Below are 19,337 nucleotides of genomic sequence, written 5' to 3'. Positions count from 1 at the left end.
ATTGTTGGTCAGAACACCAGGAAAAACCTTCTCCCGTCCAATAGTGGTTTCAGTTTAACAGTTCATCTGCAAGTCGTACAACGTTTCTCATCCCTTTTGTGTAACATTCAAAGTTTAATAAAGCTAAGTGTACTAGGTGGCCTCTGTTTTCAGTTCTATCCCTGTCAGTGCAAATCCACACTCTTGTGGAACATCTCTACTTAGAGCAACAGCTATTCTCACTTGATTTACTGCTCATGCAATTAAGATGCTTTCCTCAGTGTCTTATCGCATTACCAGGCCACTGAGACAAGTAACTACCTGTTTTGTGTATGTCCCTACCTCCCTCTTTAAGAATTTAACAAACTTGAAAACACGACTGGGAAGATACAATGGACTTTGATTAGCCCTAGACAATCCTATGTCTACTAACTATAATCGATAATAAAACAAACACAACATTGGAAATAAATAACCCTCAATACTAAAACTGTGTAAAAAAAACTAGCAGGACTTAACTAATGTTAGTAAATTAAAAAGCAATCTGGATTTGGAGGTCGTCCCTCTCAATGCATGCACCTAGATAGTGACCAAAACCTAGCGACCACGAGTCAAGACAGCCCTCCTCCTTTTAAGTGAGTTTGGCTTATCCCCTTAAACAATGTATCAGGTGTATTTACTTTCTTTATCATAAACAACTCAAATCCTTTGCACTTGAAATGGTATCTGTCTCAGCAAAGACTCGGCTTAGGCATAATAGATAAATCCACCTGATCTTAATTTGTAAAACCTTTTCGCATTAAAATTGAAACATGCGCAAAATTGTGAAAAATTCTTAAATTCAATCTTGATTTGAAAGACAGTTTCTGAAGTTCTGCAAGAGAACTGGTTTCTAAATTAAGACTGAAATAAATGAATGTATTCCAGTCAAATTACTTCTTAAAAAAAAATGGTCTTACAGGCTAAGATTATGTGGGATTTCAGGTCAGCCTTGCCTCCAGCGTGGGCGGAGCCAATGTTTGGGCAGAAGAGAGGCGATAGGATTCCACATAATCCTTGCCAAAGTCCTAGAACGCATTGTTGCTAATCAACTCCGCGCACACCTCTCCTCCCATTCCCTCTTCAAACCCCTCCAGTCCGACTTCCCTCCTGCCCACAGTTCAGAGGCTGCGCTTGTGAAAGTTTCAAAAAACATTCTCCCTCTGCCTCCTTGTCCTCTTGGACCTCTCTGCCGCTTTCGACACAGTCGATCCCGCTATCCTCCTCCACCACCTTTCCTCCATCATCCACCTCAGTGGGACCGCACTCGCCTGGTTCGAGTCCTATTTCACAAACTGCCAGCAGTACGGGTTTTCCTCCCGCTCTCACCCAGTTACCTTTGGCTCTCGTCATACTCTTTGGCTCTCGTCAACGTCTAAAATCATTCGTTTCTCACCTCCTCCACCTATCCGACCTCCCACAAAAACTCTCCAAACCCAAATGCAACCAAGGCATCAAGTTCGACACCTAATTATCCTTCCTCTCCCACATCTGGTCCCTCACCAGCACCGCTTTCTTCCACCTCCGACGCATCACCCATCTCTGCCAAAACCTTTTGTCACCTCTCGGCTGGACTATTCAAATGCCCTCCTCGCCGGTCTCTCTTCACTATCATTCATAAAATCCAGGTCATCCAGAACTCTGCCACCTGCCTTTTTACCCGCAGCAAACTCCAATCCCCGATTACCCCAGTCCTTACCAGACTGCACTGGCTGCCTGTCCCAGAGATGATCGACTTCAAGATCCTCACTCTTGTCTTCAAATCCCTCCACTCCTCTGCACCCCCTACCTCTCTGACCTCCTCACAACAGTGCCCATTGGCTTCGCTCCACCGGGTCTGGCCTCCTCCTTGTCCCCCGAATCCTCCGCTTCACCATCGGCGGCCACGCCTTCAGTCACTATGCCCCGAGGCTCTGGAACTCCGTTCCTCACTCCCTTCGCCTCACCCCCTCTCTTCCTATTTTCAGGTCTCGGCTGAAGACCTTTCTTTAGGACTGCGCCTTTGGTCACCTTCCTCCTCCTCCCTCTGGCTCGGCTCCAGGATCCGTTATTGTGAAAACCTCTGAGACACCGTCCGGCGTGGAAGGCGCTATATAAATCCAAGTTGTTGTTGTTTTTGATAGATCTTGGAGCGCAACAACCCTTTTCGGATCTCAACTCACAGTAAGGTTCTCCCAGTTGTAGCACTGGGAATTCAGCCATTTTACATTACCAGTTGCTTCAAGATACAGGTTTGTCTCAGGAGCCAAACTTATAATGTAAAAGAGACATTTCATGGGTTCAAATTTAGTTAGTGGGTGAGCGGGGGTTGGGACTGGAGCAGCTACTAGAACGAGCTACACAAGCCAATATTATCTCTCAAGCTGCACCCTTGACAGTGGAAAACAGTTTTGAATGCATTTACAGTCACTCAAGCCAACTCTTCACTACAATGAAAATAGGCACACCCAGTTAATCGTGTTAAAGGAACAGATATCACCCAGAGGCAGCACTAAGAAATGTCGCATTCAATCAAGTCAGATCATGGTTTCTTGAAATAACATGTTTAGAATTATACATTAGAAACATTCATCTGCATAATTTTTATGACACTAGACATTAAATCCAAGTCATGTATACGGTCTGCGCAATGCTCCATTGAAACAGAGGCTACCTTCAGCAATAAATAGGCAGCCAGCCAAGGAACCAGTCATGCTGGTATTTTCCAAACTTAGGAGTGCCTGTGAGACTCACCTAAAATGTTTATTGACTCTATGTTGTACCTGATGGAATACAAAACAGTAGGACCATAACATTGAATATGACTTACACAAAGTCAAGAGTTGCAGGCAAATAGTACAAATCATAAAAAATCCGATTTAATGAATAATCTACATTGTGCATGAGTAATTTAATGCAGCCAGTAAGTGCACATGCAATAATTCGTAACTGCAGCTGGTAAATGAGCTTGCGATGACGGGTCGAGACAACATTTCCCACAATTCAGTGAGTCTTGACCAGGACTGGGGAAATGGAGCTATGGAATTCAATGCCGGTGAGAATGCAGGCTGCGGAGTTTTCAATGAGTTAAATTTTGTGAATATGGAGCAGGGGAGACTGGTGAGGAGGAAGTTTAAGTACTCGAAGCAGGAGGTGACGAAGGCATGGATGAGAGTTTTGGCAACATTTGGAGTGAGGTACATCCATGGGCAATGTGGTGGAGGTGCAAGTCAGGGACCGGATGTGGGGTACAAAGGAAAACTGGGGATTGAACCTGACAGCTTAATTGCACACAGGGTTCATTAAGTCTTAGATAATAATAATAATAATAATAATAATAATAATCCTTGCATTTGATATAGCGCTTTTCACGTCAGGAGGACGTCCCAAAGCGCTTCACAGAACACACTGTAAAGTGAATTGACTGCATATTTGTGGGCGAACGCGGCAGCCAATTGCGCACAGCAATGTCCCACAAACAGTCGTAGATTGAAAATGACCAATTTTTTTTTTATTATTGTTTTTGATTTTGGAGGGATTATTATTAGGCATGTGGAGTAAGGAAACTTGCCCAAGGTTTCGCCCTGCCTGGAATTGAACTCAGGTCTCTCGCTTGCAAAGCGAGTGCTCTAACCACTGAGCTACAGGACTCCGGGGGAGCTAGATGGGGGAGGGGGAGGGGGAGGAGATCAGACCTCGGGGAAAGATGTGGGAGGAGATCAGACCTCGGGGGGTGGGGTGGGTGGGGAGATGCGGGAGGCGGTCAGACCTCGCGGGGGAGATGGGGAAAGGGGTCAGACCTCAGGGGGGAGGATGGGGAAGGGGGAGTAGATCAGATCTCGGGGCGGGAAGATGGGGGAGGGGGAGTAGATCAGATCTCGGGGGGGGGGGCAGATAGGGGAGGGGGAGGAGGTCAGACCTTGGGGAGAAATGGGGAAGGAGGTCAGACCTTGGGGAGAGATGGGGGAGGAGGTCAGACCTTGGGGAGAGATGGGGGAGGGGGAGGAGGTCAGACCTCGGGGAATGATCGGGGAGGGGGAGGACTAATGAAAACCATCATGTTTATGAGTCAAGTCCAGCTACCAACTTATGTTTGCCAGTTCAGGGTAGTATCCCAGAGTGCTTGGCAGTTACCAATTTAAAAAATTTTAATTTATTATTACTCACTTATTCAAAGAGAATACAAGCAGTAAGACCCCTACTTTAACTCCCCTCCTTGGAAGCTGATAAGTTGGTTGAGACAATTCATAACTGTGGGCTTTGTCTCTCACTAATTGGGGGAAATTCCAGAGACTAAATTTGCTCTATGTAGAGCATCCACAATTTGGCAAATTTTAATACAGCCTCAATTGTAAAGCTTGTTTTATCTTTGTGTTTTTTTAAAAAAATGTAAAAGGATTACAGAAAACCAACTACTGGTTTGAGACTGAATTCAGCAATTTGCCAAAGAAAAACTTCACCAAGCACCGGCTTCCAGGGACATCCTTCTAGGAACAATCACCATTTTCATGGAGAGGTTTGAAGCTCAGACTATTTCAATCTCCCACCCAGGCAAAACACTAGGCATCAGCCTTTTTCAGCAATAAATCAAGATTTGAATACTTTATTCATAAAATGAAGTTTCCAGTACAACAGGCTTAAACTACACTAAGACCCTTCACACTTACAATGTACATTATATATTACATGTCTTGTACTCAAGTGATTAACTTACGGTGCATAAGAATGATACTGAACAGTCTCAAGCAACCTGAATTCTTCATGCATGTTTCCACAAAAAACATCAACAATCCTCATGCCACACTAAATACTACAATCAGATAAGAATGCAGGTCAACAAGAATATTACACAAAACATCAATTCTGTCATTGATCATTTTATTTAAAATACAGTATCATCATGATTTAAAGATCCTTAAGGTATCAATTCAGATATTTATAACTGTATCCTTTTTCTCTTTAGTAACTTATTTTAGCTTCAAGACCAGATAAAGGAAACAAATCCATAAAGAAGACCTATGCTTTACATTATGGAATCAGTCTCCGGTCCTTACCCCTCCACCTGTCCTCGAAACCACAATTTTTAAATCGCTTGGAATGGGGAGGGGAAGATCAGGAAAAAGAATAGAAGGGTGATCTAGAAAGCTATAAGTTTTATTTTCCCAAATAAGCTACACAACAAGGAATCTGGTTATATTGCAATGTATTTAACAAAATCCTTCGATGCCAAGTTTGAGATGCAACTAGCTAGAGTGGTGGAAGAATGGGTCCTTTCTTCCAGCATCTTTTCAAAGACAATTTAACATTTGTCACAACTATCTTGAATTTCCTACAGATTTTAGAGCATTTCTAGACTCTCACTGTAACTATCCATTGTCAAGTGAAAGGGGTGGGAGGGTCGGAGAATCTTGATTTCTGAATGGCAACTGCAGTCTCAAACTAATGATTAAACCAATATTTTTTAAAACAATGAATAATTAAGATGATCCTTGTTAAAAGGCTATTATCATGGTTTTAGAATGGACACAAGTTTTGAAAACAAGTACAATTTCAACCATAGTTCAACCATTTATAAAAAGAGACAGTAAATACAACCATCTCTTTAAGCCAACAAATGAAGACATATCAGGCCAATTTAAAAACAAATACAATTTCCAATACTTCACAGGTTCAGGCAGAATTATGCTGTCCTCAGTATTGCCACACATGAAGGTTGTTGTAATCAGATTTTATACAAGCTCATATAGGAAGCTAACAGGGCTTAAATATCCAGAATGGCATAGTAGTACATTGTTCCAACAAGGACAAAGAACTGAAAAAGAAAAGGAAAAACAGTCAATAAACCAGCGCACATTTTTCTCACATTTCATTAAATACATGTTTTACTACAAAAAAAGCTCTGGCCTTCAAACATTCACTTAGGTAAAAGGCATCTCCCTAATTGTATCTGGGTCATAATTATTTGAAGATGAAATGACCCATTGCTTACGTTCTGAAACCATTTTATTTTAAACCTGCAGTCATCTCACTGGTTCCAGCATTGCGGTGTGTACTGAATTAGGCAATAGCAGCAAGGGTAGCAATTGAATTTCAATTGACCTCAGTGCCCCTCGGTTAGGAAAGGGAAATGATGGCTAAGGTTTCTATTCCCAATCACAATCCAAGAACCTTTCTCTGAAGTAAATAAAGTCCGAGTCCCTGCGAGTTGTGTGATCTACTTGGTTACCTCAGGAGTATTCTCATCCTTAAAGTATCTGGTTAGAAATTAATGCACATCAATGCCCCACAGTCACAGTTCATATATGATTGCTCATTTGGGTATAGCATCATAGGATGACCAGCAACTGCAGAATTAGAATCTAATAGAAGGGACAAAACTTCAGGAGAGGATAAACAAAATGACCAGTATTTAACAAAAGGACTTTGTGCTGGTATAATGCATTAAATATTAGTAACGTTTATACTCAATATTGAAATTAAAGAAAACACTTACAGTCCAGCAAAGGATAGCAAATCCAAACCACGCTACACCCCAAGTATGTCTGTTCAGTGGACCAACAATTGATTCAAAGCAACCCTGTGACAAAGAAAAAAGAAACTCATTAGAGAAATGCTGAAAGTCATGCTTCCTAACTTAATTTTCAGCAACAGATTAACATACAACTAGAAATAATGAATACTATAGTTCTGATGAAATCCAAATGAAAGTCAATGTATATTATATATATTTGTGGAATCCTGTAGCTCAGTGGTTAGAGCACTCGCTTTGCAAGCGAGAGACCTGAGTTCAATTCCAGGCAGGGCAAAACCTTGGGCAAGTTTCCTTACTCCACATGCCTAATAATAATCCATCCAAAACCAATAATAAATTGGGCATTTTCAATCTACGACTGTTTGTGGGACATTGCTGTGCGCAATTGGCTGTTGCGTTCGCCCACAAATATGCAGTCAATTCACTTTACAGTGTGTTCTGTGAAGCGCTTTGGGACGTCCTCCCGACGTGAAAAGCGCTATATCAAATGCAAGGATTATTATTATTATTATAAGCTAACTTCTGCAATGGAGCCATTTACTATTACTTATGCTCTGGAGAGAAATGATTCAGATTCAATTCAGCAACAAGTTGTAAGATTGTAATAGAAAGATATTCACATTACCTGGGTATAAACAAAGCCATTAACACCAAGTTTGCAGGCATCCACATTCTCTATCTGGGCAACCGAATTGGTTGTACAACATTGCCGTGGCCAGGGGAAGTCCGCATCCAAATGAGATTCTCTGAATGCAGAATTGAAATTAATCCAATCCTGGGGTCCATTTATACCGCAGCACTCATTCTAGAACAAAGAAAACAAGTTACTTCATTTAAACACATACATAGGGAGATATACAGTATCTTCTGCAGATTACATTCAGTATGACTAGGACACACAAAAAAACGATTCCACAGCTGAGATGTGGGTGTCTTGATCTTTAACACTAATAATACTAATCCTTGCATTTGCTTTATGTCGATGAGTGCTTCACAGAATATGAAAGTGGATTGATGGTATTTTGTGGGCAAAATGCAGCAGTCAATTACACATGACAGTGTCCCACAAACTGTTGTGGATCGATTGACCAAATCATTATTTTTTAAAAAAAAATTTAAGAGATCATTACTCTGAAAGCGATCTGCCAATCATCTAACAACTGGGTTCCTACTCACTGCTTGATAAAGAGGCGTGTGGAGTAAGGAAACTTGCCTAAGGTTTCGCCCGAGCTGGAAATCGGATCCAGGTCCTCTTACTTGAGAGGCGAGTGCTCTAACCACCATTCCTCTAGACTGTACAAATCAACATCCTCTATTATCCCATAGTTTCAGGGCCGAAGAAATGAAACTATGTAGTCACTTTGGTACCTTACAGTAGATAGATTTGCAAAAGGTTGCAGTTTCAAATCTTGGTGTGCAGGGAAACATTGGTGATGACGATTTGGATTTGGCTCTATGTATTTTGTGGCCCAATAACCTATTTGCTTGCTTCAACTGATATCCTGTCATAATTCAAAGTATTATTGCGTCCGAGTCAGAAGATTGTGGTCTCAAGCTCCATGATGTAGCATTGAACCTTCGTAGTCTAGGCTGGCCCTGCAGTGCACTGCTAGAGGCTGGTGAACTATTGGAACTGTCGTCCTTCAATGAGACATTAAAACCAAGGCTCACATTTGCCTGCTTAGGTGGATGTTAAAGATCCAATGGCACTATTCGAAGAGTGAAGGGAGTTTCTCCTAATGTTGAGGCCAACAATACCCCTAACAAAGTCAGAGATTCACATCATGGATGTGTGTGAGCCATTGCTGCAAACAAATAAACTATCCACAAAACACAAAGTCATTATATTTTACAGATTATCTTGTGAAGCAGTTTGAGAATGTGTGATGAGTGCTGTGCTATATGTAAGGAATATTATATAAGAAAACATGGCGTCAAATTCCTCCATTCAAATCTACACATTTTAAATGGATTAGTCATGAACAAGAGATACATTATTTCTGTTCACATTTAGGGGAAATTATCCTAGGTAGAAATCATCAACTTCTACATTTCTGGAGATAATTGCAGTGTTTTATGATGTGTTTGAGGTTTTAATTCAGTTGGTATCTTATGATGCAACTTATTAGCATCAAATCCAGAATATAAATATCAAATGTGGGTCAAAGATTCCTAATGGCAATTTTTTAAAACAAAAAATAAGCAAGAAAAGCAGCCATTCAACATTCCGATGTAGGGAAGATGGCATTTTGTATCTCAGCAATTCTTTATGGATAGCTCAGAACTTATAGTTTTATAAGTACATTCCACATGACAACTCTGTCCTTAAATATTGTAAATTGCTAAATAATGTAACTGCAACGCCTGACCACTTTTCACCGAATTACTTACCTCCGGCATGATACGTTTCCAGGCTGTAGTCAAGCCTACATAGTTTTGGAATTGTTCATCATTCTGCCAGTTTCTGTTTTCATACAACGTGAGCATTTGTTTGAGGAAGAAGTTTGGAACAAACTGCAAACAAAGTTTGGAACAATTTAATTGATTTTTCTCTTGTACACTTTCAAATAAAAGTTGCTGACTGAAAAATTTTCTGGTGGACGCGACCACGAAAACAAGAAAGAGAAAAATTGGGGGGAGTAATGTAAACTGATTTCTAGCACAACTGATTCAAACTAAACAAAACACAAAATACTGCAGATGCTGGAAATCCGAAACAAAAACAGAAGTTGCTGGGAACACTCAGCAGGTCAGGCAGTATCTATGGAGAAAGGAAAGTGAGTCAACCTTTCGGGTCCATGACCCTTCATCAGAACCCAATCTGATGATGGGTCGTGGACCCGAAATGTTGACTCACTTTCCTTTCTCCATAGATGCTGCCTGACCTGCTGAGTACTCCCAGCAACTTCTGATTCAAACTAAAAATTGTTGCCAATGCCAGCTTTATTTGCACTGGTTTTGAAAGATGGACAGTTTATTCAAATTAAAGATGCTGCAAATGCATTTGATCCTGTGTCTCTTGATTCACAGCTTATATTTTCACACAACCTAGTTTTTTACTTGTTCATTCCATTAAAGGGCAAGTTTGAATTTATTTTCCACTAATTTTGTGAAAAAACTTCCAAGCCCAAATATAGCAAAGTTAAATGGACTATAAACAATACCAGTTACACGATATCTAAAGTAATTGGATTGGAGTTATTAGATCAGTAACCAAGTGTAGTGAATAACAGGAGGACAGAAATTTGAGCATTTTCACTCGAAGAAAAAAGAAGGAAAATTAGAAAATTCTCCAAACCAAGGCTTTGTTTATACCCAGGTAGTGTGAATGATTTTTCTATTACAAAAAATAGAAAAATTCTTCAAAGCAAAATGTTGTACCACAAATAGTAAGAGTTCATAAATGTGATTTAAGCAGGAATTGGAGAAAATAGATTAACTTGAAAGAGGAGGGGAAATGGGATTTAAAATTGGTAGCTCCAGTGAAAGAGCTAGATCTGGTACAGACATGATTGGCTAACCAACACAGACATAATTGCCTGAAGACCTCAGTTTATGGTGTAAACATTATATAATTCTATGGAGCACTGGTTAAACATTAACATCAATCATTTGATGTCAAGAATGTGTCCATAGATGAAGCGCCAAAGTTCATATTGCACTACATCACGAAGATTCTACATAATATAGAATCGGGCAAGGAGAAGCCAGGATTAGATTTAAAAAATATAGGAAGTAGGAAGGTTGAGGATGTTATTGCTATTTTGAAGGTGATTGACGCAGTAGTGCAAAAATGAGTAAGATGGAAAGGTTGCAAAGGCTTGAGAGAAAATAGAGAGAGTGAAAGAGGATTTAAGTTGTCACACTACAAGTCTTTTTGTATATCACTCAAGAGTTCAACTACAGTGATGGAAGAACTTCCAGACACTGGAACAATATTCAACTCTTAGATACACTTCCTTGGATCAATGGAAAAGATGTAAAAACACCATTTAGAGACTAGAATATGAATAGCAAAGAGAGGAGGTATCAAAGGTGGCAATTGTTGGTTAGACTTGCAAGGCAACCAAAGACATTGTCAGAAAAATTGAAACAAGGATTAATTCCCCCCCACCAATTAAAGGGTTATGTGTTGCTTTAGAGACAAAACTACAATTTCCTCAAGTTTTGCTCTAAACATATTCCCTATTGTAGAAAGAAGCTACTTACAAAATCTCGGTGTGTTGCAGCTGTGATACAGGATGCTACTTCGAAAATGAAGACAATAATCATCAAAATTAAATACTGAAAAATAAAGCAAAACTACTGTAAGAATGGCAATCACAAAAAACCTCAAAATATCCACATAAAACATGATCTTCCCCAAGATTTAATACAGAAACTTATAGATTTATAAAAGACCACTGAAATCTATCTGATAGTCCCGAAAAAGAAACCTAACCCACCCTACTTTCTACAACTGTTCAATTGAATTCCTCATTTTACCATGTGGTAATGGGTCATGACTACATTTACTGTGAGTCAATGCAGCCAGCAGGGAAATACGCATTCGGCGATGGCATTTCCCTCAATTCAATGCAGCCATTAATTGCGTGAGTAATGGAGGATAGAGGAGCGGGTTACAAGTTCGGAGATGAATACAACTAGGACAAAGAATTCTAAGCAGTTTTGATAGGAAATTGAATGAGACTTGGGCACATGTATGACTTAGGATTCATAATGATAAGATTTATGCAAGTTTTACGGTAACTCCCCCTTGAATTTGCTGATATCAAAATCAAGTCCTCAATTTAATAGCATTGAATTTACAATAATGAGATCATTGAGTAACAAACCAGAGCCTACTATTTACATAGAATAATCTAGGTGAAGGGACCTCTTTTTAGCCAGACGATTTTCCTCTCAAAATAAGTGTAAAATTACAAGTCTGTCCCAAAGGCTTTAGCGAATAGCTTTATTGTGAGAGAATTGAATCCATCTTTGGAAGCTGGATCTATCCCAAGATAGCACAACATAAATAGTCAAAGATTTACAGTCACATTCTACTGTTGCATGGCAATAAATTTACCCTCTCAATTTAAAAAAACACAGCTTAAGCTCCATTATGTTCATAAATTGGATCTCAGCAATAGAAATAGGGCTGTTATAATAATACTTGCATTTGATATAGTGCCCCATCACGTCATTAAGACATCTCAAAGTGCTTCACAGAAGATACTGTAAAGTGAATTAAGATTAAGCTACACTAAGTCTAGATGTAACTCTTTTGAAGAGCCTGTGTAGGCACAATGGCTGAAAGACCTCCTTCCGGGGCGATACATTTTCTTTATTCTATGTGTGAATTTGCATTCTACGTGCAAACAGTAGATTGCAGGTAATGCTGCCCTCAAAGGCAATGTAGTTTTCAACCTTTTCTAGAAAAGGGGTAAAGGGAGAAACAGAGGACAATATTTCCTACCAAATGGGACAAAATTAGTTTACTGAACACACAAAAAAAAATCACAAGTACAACTCACTACACATCAAGATGAGCCAAGTTTAATATTTACCAATTACACTATCATAGCATTCAACAGCACCAATCTTCAGGCTCGAAGTCAAGTCAAATGGTTTTGTTCATGTCGTCATTCATCACTGAAAGCATTCAATTTACAGAAACAATGGAGCTCATAATAATGAATGTTCTATGAATTATTTCTAATGCAAGTTGTATTTCTAATCAGCAGAATCTAAAACTTACTGCAAGTAGAAGACCTCTGAATGATTTCATGACTCCAACTATACCAACTATAGCCAGTATAAAGAAAGAGAAGCCAGTAAAGAGCCCAATCCAAGCAGCAGCAAATATATCATCATTGTGAGCAGCTGAAAGGAGAGGCCAAAGGCCATGCTGATCTGAAACGTGGTAGATGCATTCAGCGGTCAATGCCAGGCCACACAACTGTGAACAGAAAAGAAAACATTAGTGAACTGCAGACCTTTATATTTTAAAAAATATATATCTGTGCTTCACTTGGAAAATAAGTAATTTAGCAATGTAAATAACAATGCTGTTTAAAATGCAATCAGTTTGTCTTCTGGTCAGAAGTGACCAGAATATTAGTCGCATCTATAAATTGTAAATAATCCTGGTGAAAATGCAAAATTATCTATGAGATCAAGGTTGGGAAAACAGGTTTGTAGAAGCACACTGTTCTCACATGAACTCACTAGGCTACCTAATTGGGATTTTTTCCAGCCTATTTAATTTCACTGTACTCACACTCAGAAGTTTACACGCAAAATTAAATGAACTGCAATAAATAAATAAAAATCATACCTTTAAAATAATGAACAGACAAGTGCCATTCTTGGTTTAGCAAACCAAAGGGCTGTGAACCATGTATCCTTCACAATGTCATATATGCCAGAATACAATCACTTTCAAATCTGGAACTACTGACGTTAAAGTGAAAATGCCACTTATGGTAGAGTCAGGCCAGCTCTGGATGGGGTGGTAAACATCAGTAATGCACGTTACCTCGGTTAGCTTACAACAGTGCCACCATCAACAGTGCTGCTAGCCATTGCAAAAAATGTACGTTAGATCCAGTAATAGATAGCAAAAAATTTGAGAGGTATTGTTTTTGTATATGATGTCATTAGTGCTCTCACGCTTTGCCATTGGGTTATGAATGTGCTTCTAGCACAAGGAAAGGCAGTCAACAGGAGATGTACATTTTTGATTATCCTTTTGCAATAAAAATTGCCTTGTCTGAACTAGAAATCACTAAATGATATTCTAAGACTTCTCATTATTGACATTTATAGGAGCTGGTTACCATCTTCACAATTTTATTATAAATAACTTCCTTTGCCTTACTTTTGTGGGAAGTATACAATCCAATAACACAAAACCAAAATATTTGGATTTAAACTCTTACCATCATCTGACTGGCTTACTATATTTTAATCCTAAATTGCGGAGAGACACCCTGACCGGCCCAGAGAGACACCCTGACTATCTGAGTTAGTGCACACTCCAATTCCTGCAGTTTTGAGTGGAACTGGTCAAGTTTTTCCCAAGAGAGAATCAGAAACACATTTTCTTATATTAAACCTTGGTTAGTTTTAACTTCTAAAGCATTCATTATTCAAAAACTCAATAGAAAATGCACATGGAGATAGTTTAGAAAAGATCCAAACATTATTAACCTACGATTTAAGTCTCCTCTCTGTTTACATTGCACAACAGAATGGTTAGGTAAAGATGAATCTCATCACTCCCCATTCCAGAAATTGTTAGTTGTTTGAATCACCCCCTTTAGAAAACCAAATCTGAATATCTAAGCCACGTCATACTGCCACATGTGGCAGGAAGCTCCACACCCAATCATTTCCTAAGTGCTTAAAATTAATTGGGCATTTAAGATCTCCAAAATTGATTGTCTTGTCACAAATACATCAGGTTAAAGGTTGCCTGAGGACGACAAAGACAGAGAAACAATCCTTCCATCATGAATATCCACCATAAACTGTTGTATCCCTTCATTTTCTTACAAGATTAGTTGGGATAAAGAAGGCCCTTTGGCCCATCAGATCCCATTCTTCCAAAATACCCAACTTATTCCCTATCACAGCATCAAGCTGCTTTTTAAATGAGTCCAGTAACCTGGGCATTGACCCTTCCTTGGCAACCTGTTCCAGTTACAACTGGAATCATATACCAGCTACTATAGGAAAGGAAAACAACAAAGAAACCAGATCTCAATAGCAAGATCCTCACAATTGTACTAACTGTCCACACTCACTTATGAAAACAAAAATCACTTGAGTGATATACTGAAAGACGCTCACACCTAGGGAACATGATCGCAGCATACCTACCTTGTCTACCTACAAGATTTGTTTTGTTCAGTCAAGTGTTTGACATGTGGAAACCCATCATCATGGTGAAGAGTATTCAAACCAAAGAGTTCTGTACATCCTACCTATTCATGGAATTCCCTTATATTGGAATGGAAAGCGGTTATTAGGCACAGGCTGTCAAGTGCCAATTTTCGGGCACTACAAAGTATGCATTAGGGTACAGACATAGTCTAACCAGCTAAAACCATCTAACTTGCCAATGAAAGCATTGTCTGTCAAGCTTTCCAGGTAGGATCACCCTACCCATTTAGGCTTTGGTTTACAACAATAACTTGCACTTATATAGCGCCTTCCACGCAGGTAGCATCTCAGAGTGTTTAACAGTGGTGGAGCCTGACTGTGGGGGTGAGGTGGGGAGGTGGCCGTAAGCGCAGTCAAACAGGAAAATCTTCAGGCGGGACTTGAAAGAGGGGGAAAGGGAACAAGGCAGAAGGATTGAGGGAGAGTTTCCAGAGTTTTGGGGCGTAGTGGCTGAAAGCGTGACCTCCAATGGTGGAGCAAGGGATGCGAGGTATGAGCAGGACGCCAGCCAAGCGGAGGCTGCGGGTGGTGGATTAGGGAGTGAGGAGGTCGGAGAGGTAGGGAGGTGCCCAGGAGTGAATGGATTTGAAAACAAGAGTGAGGATCCTGAAGTCGATCCACTCATGATGTGGAGCCAGTGGAGCCTGGCCAGAACTGAGGAGATGTGGGTACAGAGTTTGCTTCGGGTCAATATGCGGGCAGCGAGTTTTGAATGAGCTGGATGTTGTGAATGGTGGAGCTGGCGGAGACCAGCGAGAAGTGTGTTGGAGTAATCCAAGCGGGAGGTCACAAAAGTATGCATGAGGGTTTCGGCTGCATTTGGGGTAAGGCACAATCGGAGGCGGGCAATGTGGCAGAGGAGGAAGAAAGCAGTCCTGGTCAGGGAACAGATGTGGAGGAGGAAGGGCAATTGGGGGTCGAACCAGATGCCTAGGTTGCAAACTGGTTCTGTGAGTCTGAGGGAGACGCCAGGGAGATTGAGGAGTTCAGATCCGCAGGAGTGAAGATGCTGACGGGAGCTAAAGAGTATGGCTGCCATCTTGTCCATATTCAGCTGCAGGAAGTTTACACTTATAGATTCATAGATTCATGAATTCATAGAATGTTACGGCACAGAAGGAGGCCATTCGACCCATCGAGTCTGTGCCGGCTCTTTGACAGAGCAAGTCACTTTCACTAACCCCAATCACCAGCTTTCTCCCCATAACCCGGCAAACCCGTCTTCCCCAGATACCTATCCAGTTCTCTCTTAAAAGCTGTTATCGAATCAGACTTCACTACCCTTTCAGGCAGATGCCTTTGGTCGCCCTTCCACCTCTCTGCCTTCCTTCATCCCTACACCACCCTTCCCCTATGCTCAGGTCCCGACCCCTGACTGTTCAGCGCTTTGGGAAGTCCTCTTGATGTACATAAATGTAATTTTGTTGTTGTTTAGGTGGAGATTGAAATCACCCATTATGAGGAGGTGTTCAGTGCAGAGGGACAGGGATGAGAGGAGGTTTACAGGATTAACAGGAGCTGAACAGGAAGAATCCCTAGCCAGTGACTTCTTGTCCCCCGAGTCCTGCCAATGAGCTGTGCTGGCTGTGCTATTCCACGTGTGCAATTCTCTGGAGTATTGCGGACCTGCCTAGCTCAGGAATCAGACCACCAAAACCACCTGACATTGATTCTAACATTCTATTGCCAAGCTGCCACCTTGGAGCCAGTTCAGCTCCAGGGGGACCCTGCTTCCCCTCCCATGCCCCAAAAAGAGGATAGTCATACCTTCAAGACAGAAAAAAATACACAAAACAAAATCTATTTTTTTTAAGTCCAAATTAAATCAGCTAACACCAATTTTCTGATGCTGAGGTCATGAAAGGTGGACTAGAAAACAAACTTCAAACATTACATTGAAGTTCAATCACAAAAGAAGGCTAGAGTAACATGGCATTTTAGGACAATGTGATAGCTGTTAAAAAGATAGCAAAGGGATCACTGGTCTCTGCTGTTAAAATAATCTCAGACCGGCCTGACACTAGAGGCACCACAAATAGACAGTGGGGGTNGGGGAGGGAGAATGAAGAATAACCAGATGGACAAGGTACAGGAGGACCACACCCATGGAACCCAAGTAGNAAAAAAATCATGCATCTCCAGATCCACCCGAACAGGCAAACAGGATCTCAGTTTAATGTCTCATTTGAAGGAGAGCACCTCCAGCAATCCAGAACAATCCCACTGGAGTGCCAGCTAGAACTGTATGAATTCCAAGTCCTAATTTGGGGCTTGAACCCACCTTCTGTCTTGGAGGTGAGAATGCTACGAATGAGCCAGGCTGACACACACCCATCAATGAATTTTTGTACAATTCAAATTACTCACCACATTCTGTAAATGTTATACAATGCTTACCATTATTACTACATTTCCAAATATCAGAAGCCCTTGAACAACCTTCACTCCTTTTGCCATTTTTCCTCAGAGATCACCTAATGTGGGAAAACAAAAGTCACACTGATATCATTACCTTGCTTTAAGTGAGTCACCATAAATGTCAGAAACATTTATTCAAGTCTGTGAATCTTATATTCTACATGGGAATCTTACACTTTGGTGGGGTTTGGAATTCTTTCTGTCACAACATATAGTATAGGGTTAAAATAAAGCAGAACTGATCTTATCGATAACAGGAAACATTGGAATAAACAGAGCTATTATAAACACCCCACCTAAATCATTTACTTAGGTTGTCTTTCAAATGCTAATTAACTGTTCAAGATTTTCTGTTTTTACAGTACGGAGTGACCTTTAAAGGCGAAAAAGGTATATTTGGTACAGTTCAAAAGGTGGCAAAAAGGAGAGGCATCTAATAAACTAGAAAAGCTCTTTGTGTGGTTAACATACACATTTCGTACAACTTACAATAGTATGAAACTATTGTAAGTTGTACAAAAGCTGAAAGCAATGAAAATAGTATATCACATCAATGGTACTACAAATATTTCAACAGTTCCCATCAAATTTAAACCCAAAACATCAACGAATTACATTTATGCATTTATGTTGGAGACCTGTAAGCTCAGTGGTTATAGCACTCGACTTGCAAGCGAGACACCTGGATTCAATTCCAGGCAGAGGGCGAAACCTTGGGCAAGTTTCCTGACTCCACACGCCTAATAATAATCCCTCCAAACAAAACAATGATAAATTGGTCTTTTTCAATCCAAGATTGTTTGTGGGACACTGCTGTGCGCAATTGGCTGCCACATTTCACCCACAAATACAGTCAATTCAAATTTGCAGCATATTCTGTGAAGCGCTTTGAGAAGATGTGAAAAGCGCTATATCAAATGCAAGGTTTATTATTATTATATAGCACCTTCCATACTAGGAGGTCATCCCAAGGCGTCATGACACTTTACAGTATATTCTGTGAAGCACATTGAGATGTCTTGGCGACGTGATAAGGCACTATATCAAATGCAAGGATTGTTATTATTATTATACCAGAGTTGGAGGTTAGATTCAGGAGAGGTAAATCAGCCTACTTAATACAAGAGGGATCCCAAATGCTTCTAAGCATATGTGGGGGTGGGTTGGGTTAGGCTGTAGTTGAAAAACCAGTTTAACAACATTCTTTAAATTCAACCCCCAACACTTGCAAAATAAATGGCCATTTCAGGCAGTAAAGTAGGTAAATTACAGCCAGATCTCAAACAAGTGCCCGGCACTAGCTGATACTTTCATTTAAACTCTATTGCCTCTTGCCTGCACGACTGACAGGCGATACCAGGCTCCAGAGTCGTTGTCTCTAGGATCTGGTCCAAAGGATCAATGTGAAACAAACAATATTGGGTTAGAATTACAGCCCACTCGCCACTTCCACTACACCTCCAACAACTCTCAAAAACGTCTTTCAAACAGAATGATTTACGGTTTATAAGGGAAAAAAGCTGATATTGCACATGGCGTTATAATAATAACAATCCTTGCATTTGATATAGCACTTTTCACGTCTTCTAGACGTCTCACAGCGCTTCACAGAATATACTGTAAAGTGAATTGACTGTATATTTGTGGGCGAATATATACCACAACTACCTTCACAATTCATCACCTGCAATTTAGCATTTACATTAACTCGAAATAAACTAGTTTCTTACAGCGATGTCTTTAAATGCCATCTGACCTGGCTGGCTTCGCCTGGGGTTATTTAAACCTAAACTCCCTCGAGCTTCAACCAGAACAGAAATTAAGTTTATAGGCAGATGAGAAACGAAATAAAAGTCTAAGCAGAATAAACTAATTGGTAGGAATAGATAAGCGACCGTCAGAGTCAGTCAGTGTCAGGTTTTACCTAAAGCAGAGCTGAAGCTGAAGCACAATTGCTCCTTCTGCTGCGAGAGAGAGAGAGAGAGAGAGAGATCGGCACCTGTGTGGCTGTAGCTGTTCTCTCTGCTGTTTGCTGAACGTCCCAGTGTGGCTGTGGCTCTGGCTGTCTGTGGCTCTGGCTGTCTGTGGCTCTGGCTCTGGCTGTCTGTGGCTGTGGCTCTGTCTGTCTGTGTATCTGTGGCTCCGCTTCGGGCTTCAGTGAAGCTCAGGACTGAAAGGCAACTATTAAAGCTCAGTGACGTGAGCACCAGGTAAGTGATGAGCAGCCACTGCCCAGAGCCCCCGCCCTAACTCTTTGGACGAGGTGTTGTCTGTTTGGGCAGAACAGGTTGATGGGTCTGTGCCCTTTTAATTTATATTTAATTAAACTAGNTTTTTTTCCTCCGGTAATAGAAATCGGATCTCCGAGGCAGTGATATCTCACCAACTTGCCAGTTTTGTGTGTGGTTTCCAGTTTGTTCAGGGCAGTAACTCCAGATGGAGTACAATTCCATGTTACAGG

General features: G+C 40.7%; 1 protein-coding gene across 1 annotated transcript; it reads right to left on the bottom strand.

Annotated features, from left to right (window-relative positions):
- Positions 1-4,862: 4,862 nt before the first annotated feature.
- upk1a (uroplakin 1a) lies at positions 4,863-19,048 on the bottom strand. Its single transcript, NM_001292572.1, is given in 8 exon segments — positions 4,863-5,809; positions 6,491-6,574; positions 7,155-7,334; positions 8,921-9,043; positions 10,739-10,813; positions 12,270-12,470; positions 16,856-16,932; positions 18,876-19,048. Coding segments are annotated over 7 exon segments (774 nt in total). The 5' UTR covers positions 16,916-16,932; positions 18,876-19,048; the 3' UTR covers positions 4,863-5,758.
- Positions 19,049-19,337: the final 289 nt, after the last annotated feature.

This window comes from Callorhinchus milii, unplaced genomic scaffold (assembly GCF_018977255.1).
Source record: "Callorhinchus milii isolate IMCB2004 unplaced genomic scaffold, IMCB_Cmil_1.0 Scaffold4, whole genome shotgun sequence".
Lineage (NCBI taxonomy): Eukaryota > Metazoa > Chordata > Chondrichthyes > Chimaeriformes > Callorhinchidae > Callorhinchus > Callorhinchus milii.
The sequence above is the reverse complement of the archived record's forward strand: the minus strand, read 5'-3'. Positions and strand labels throughout refer to the sequence as shown.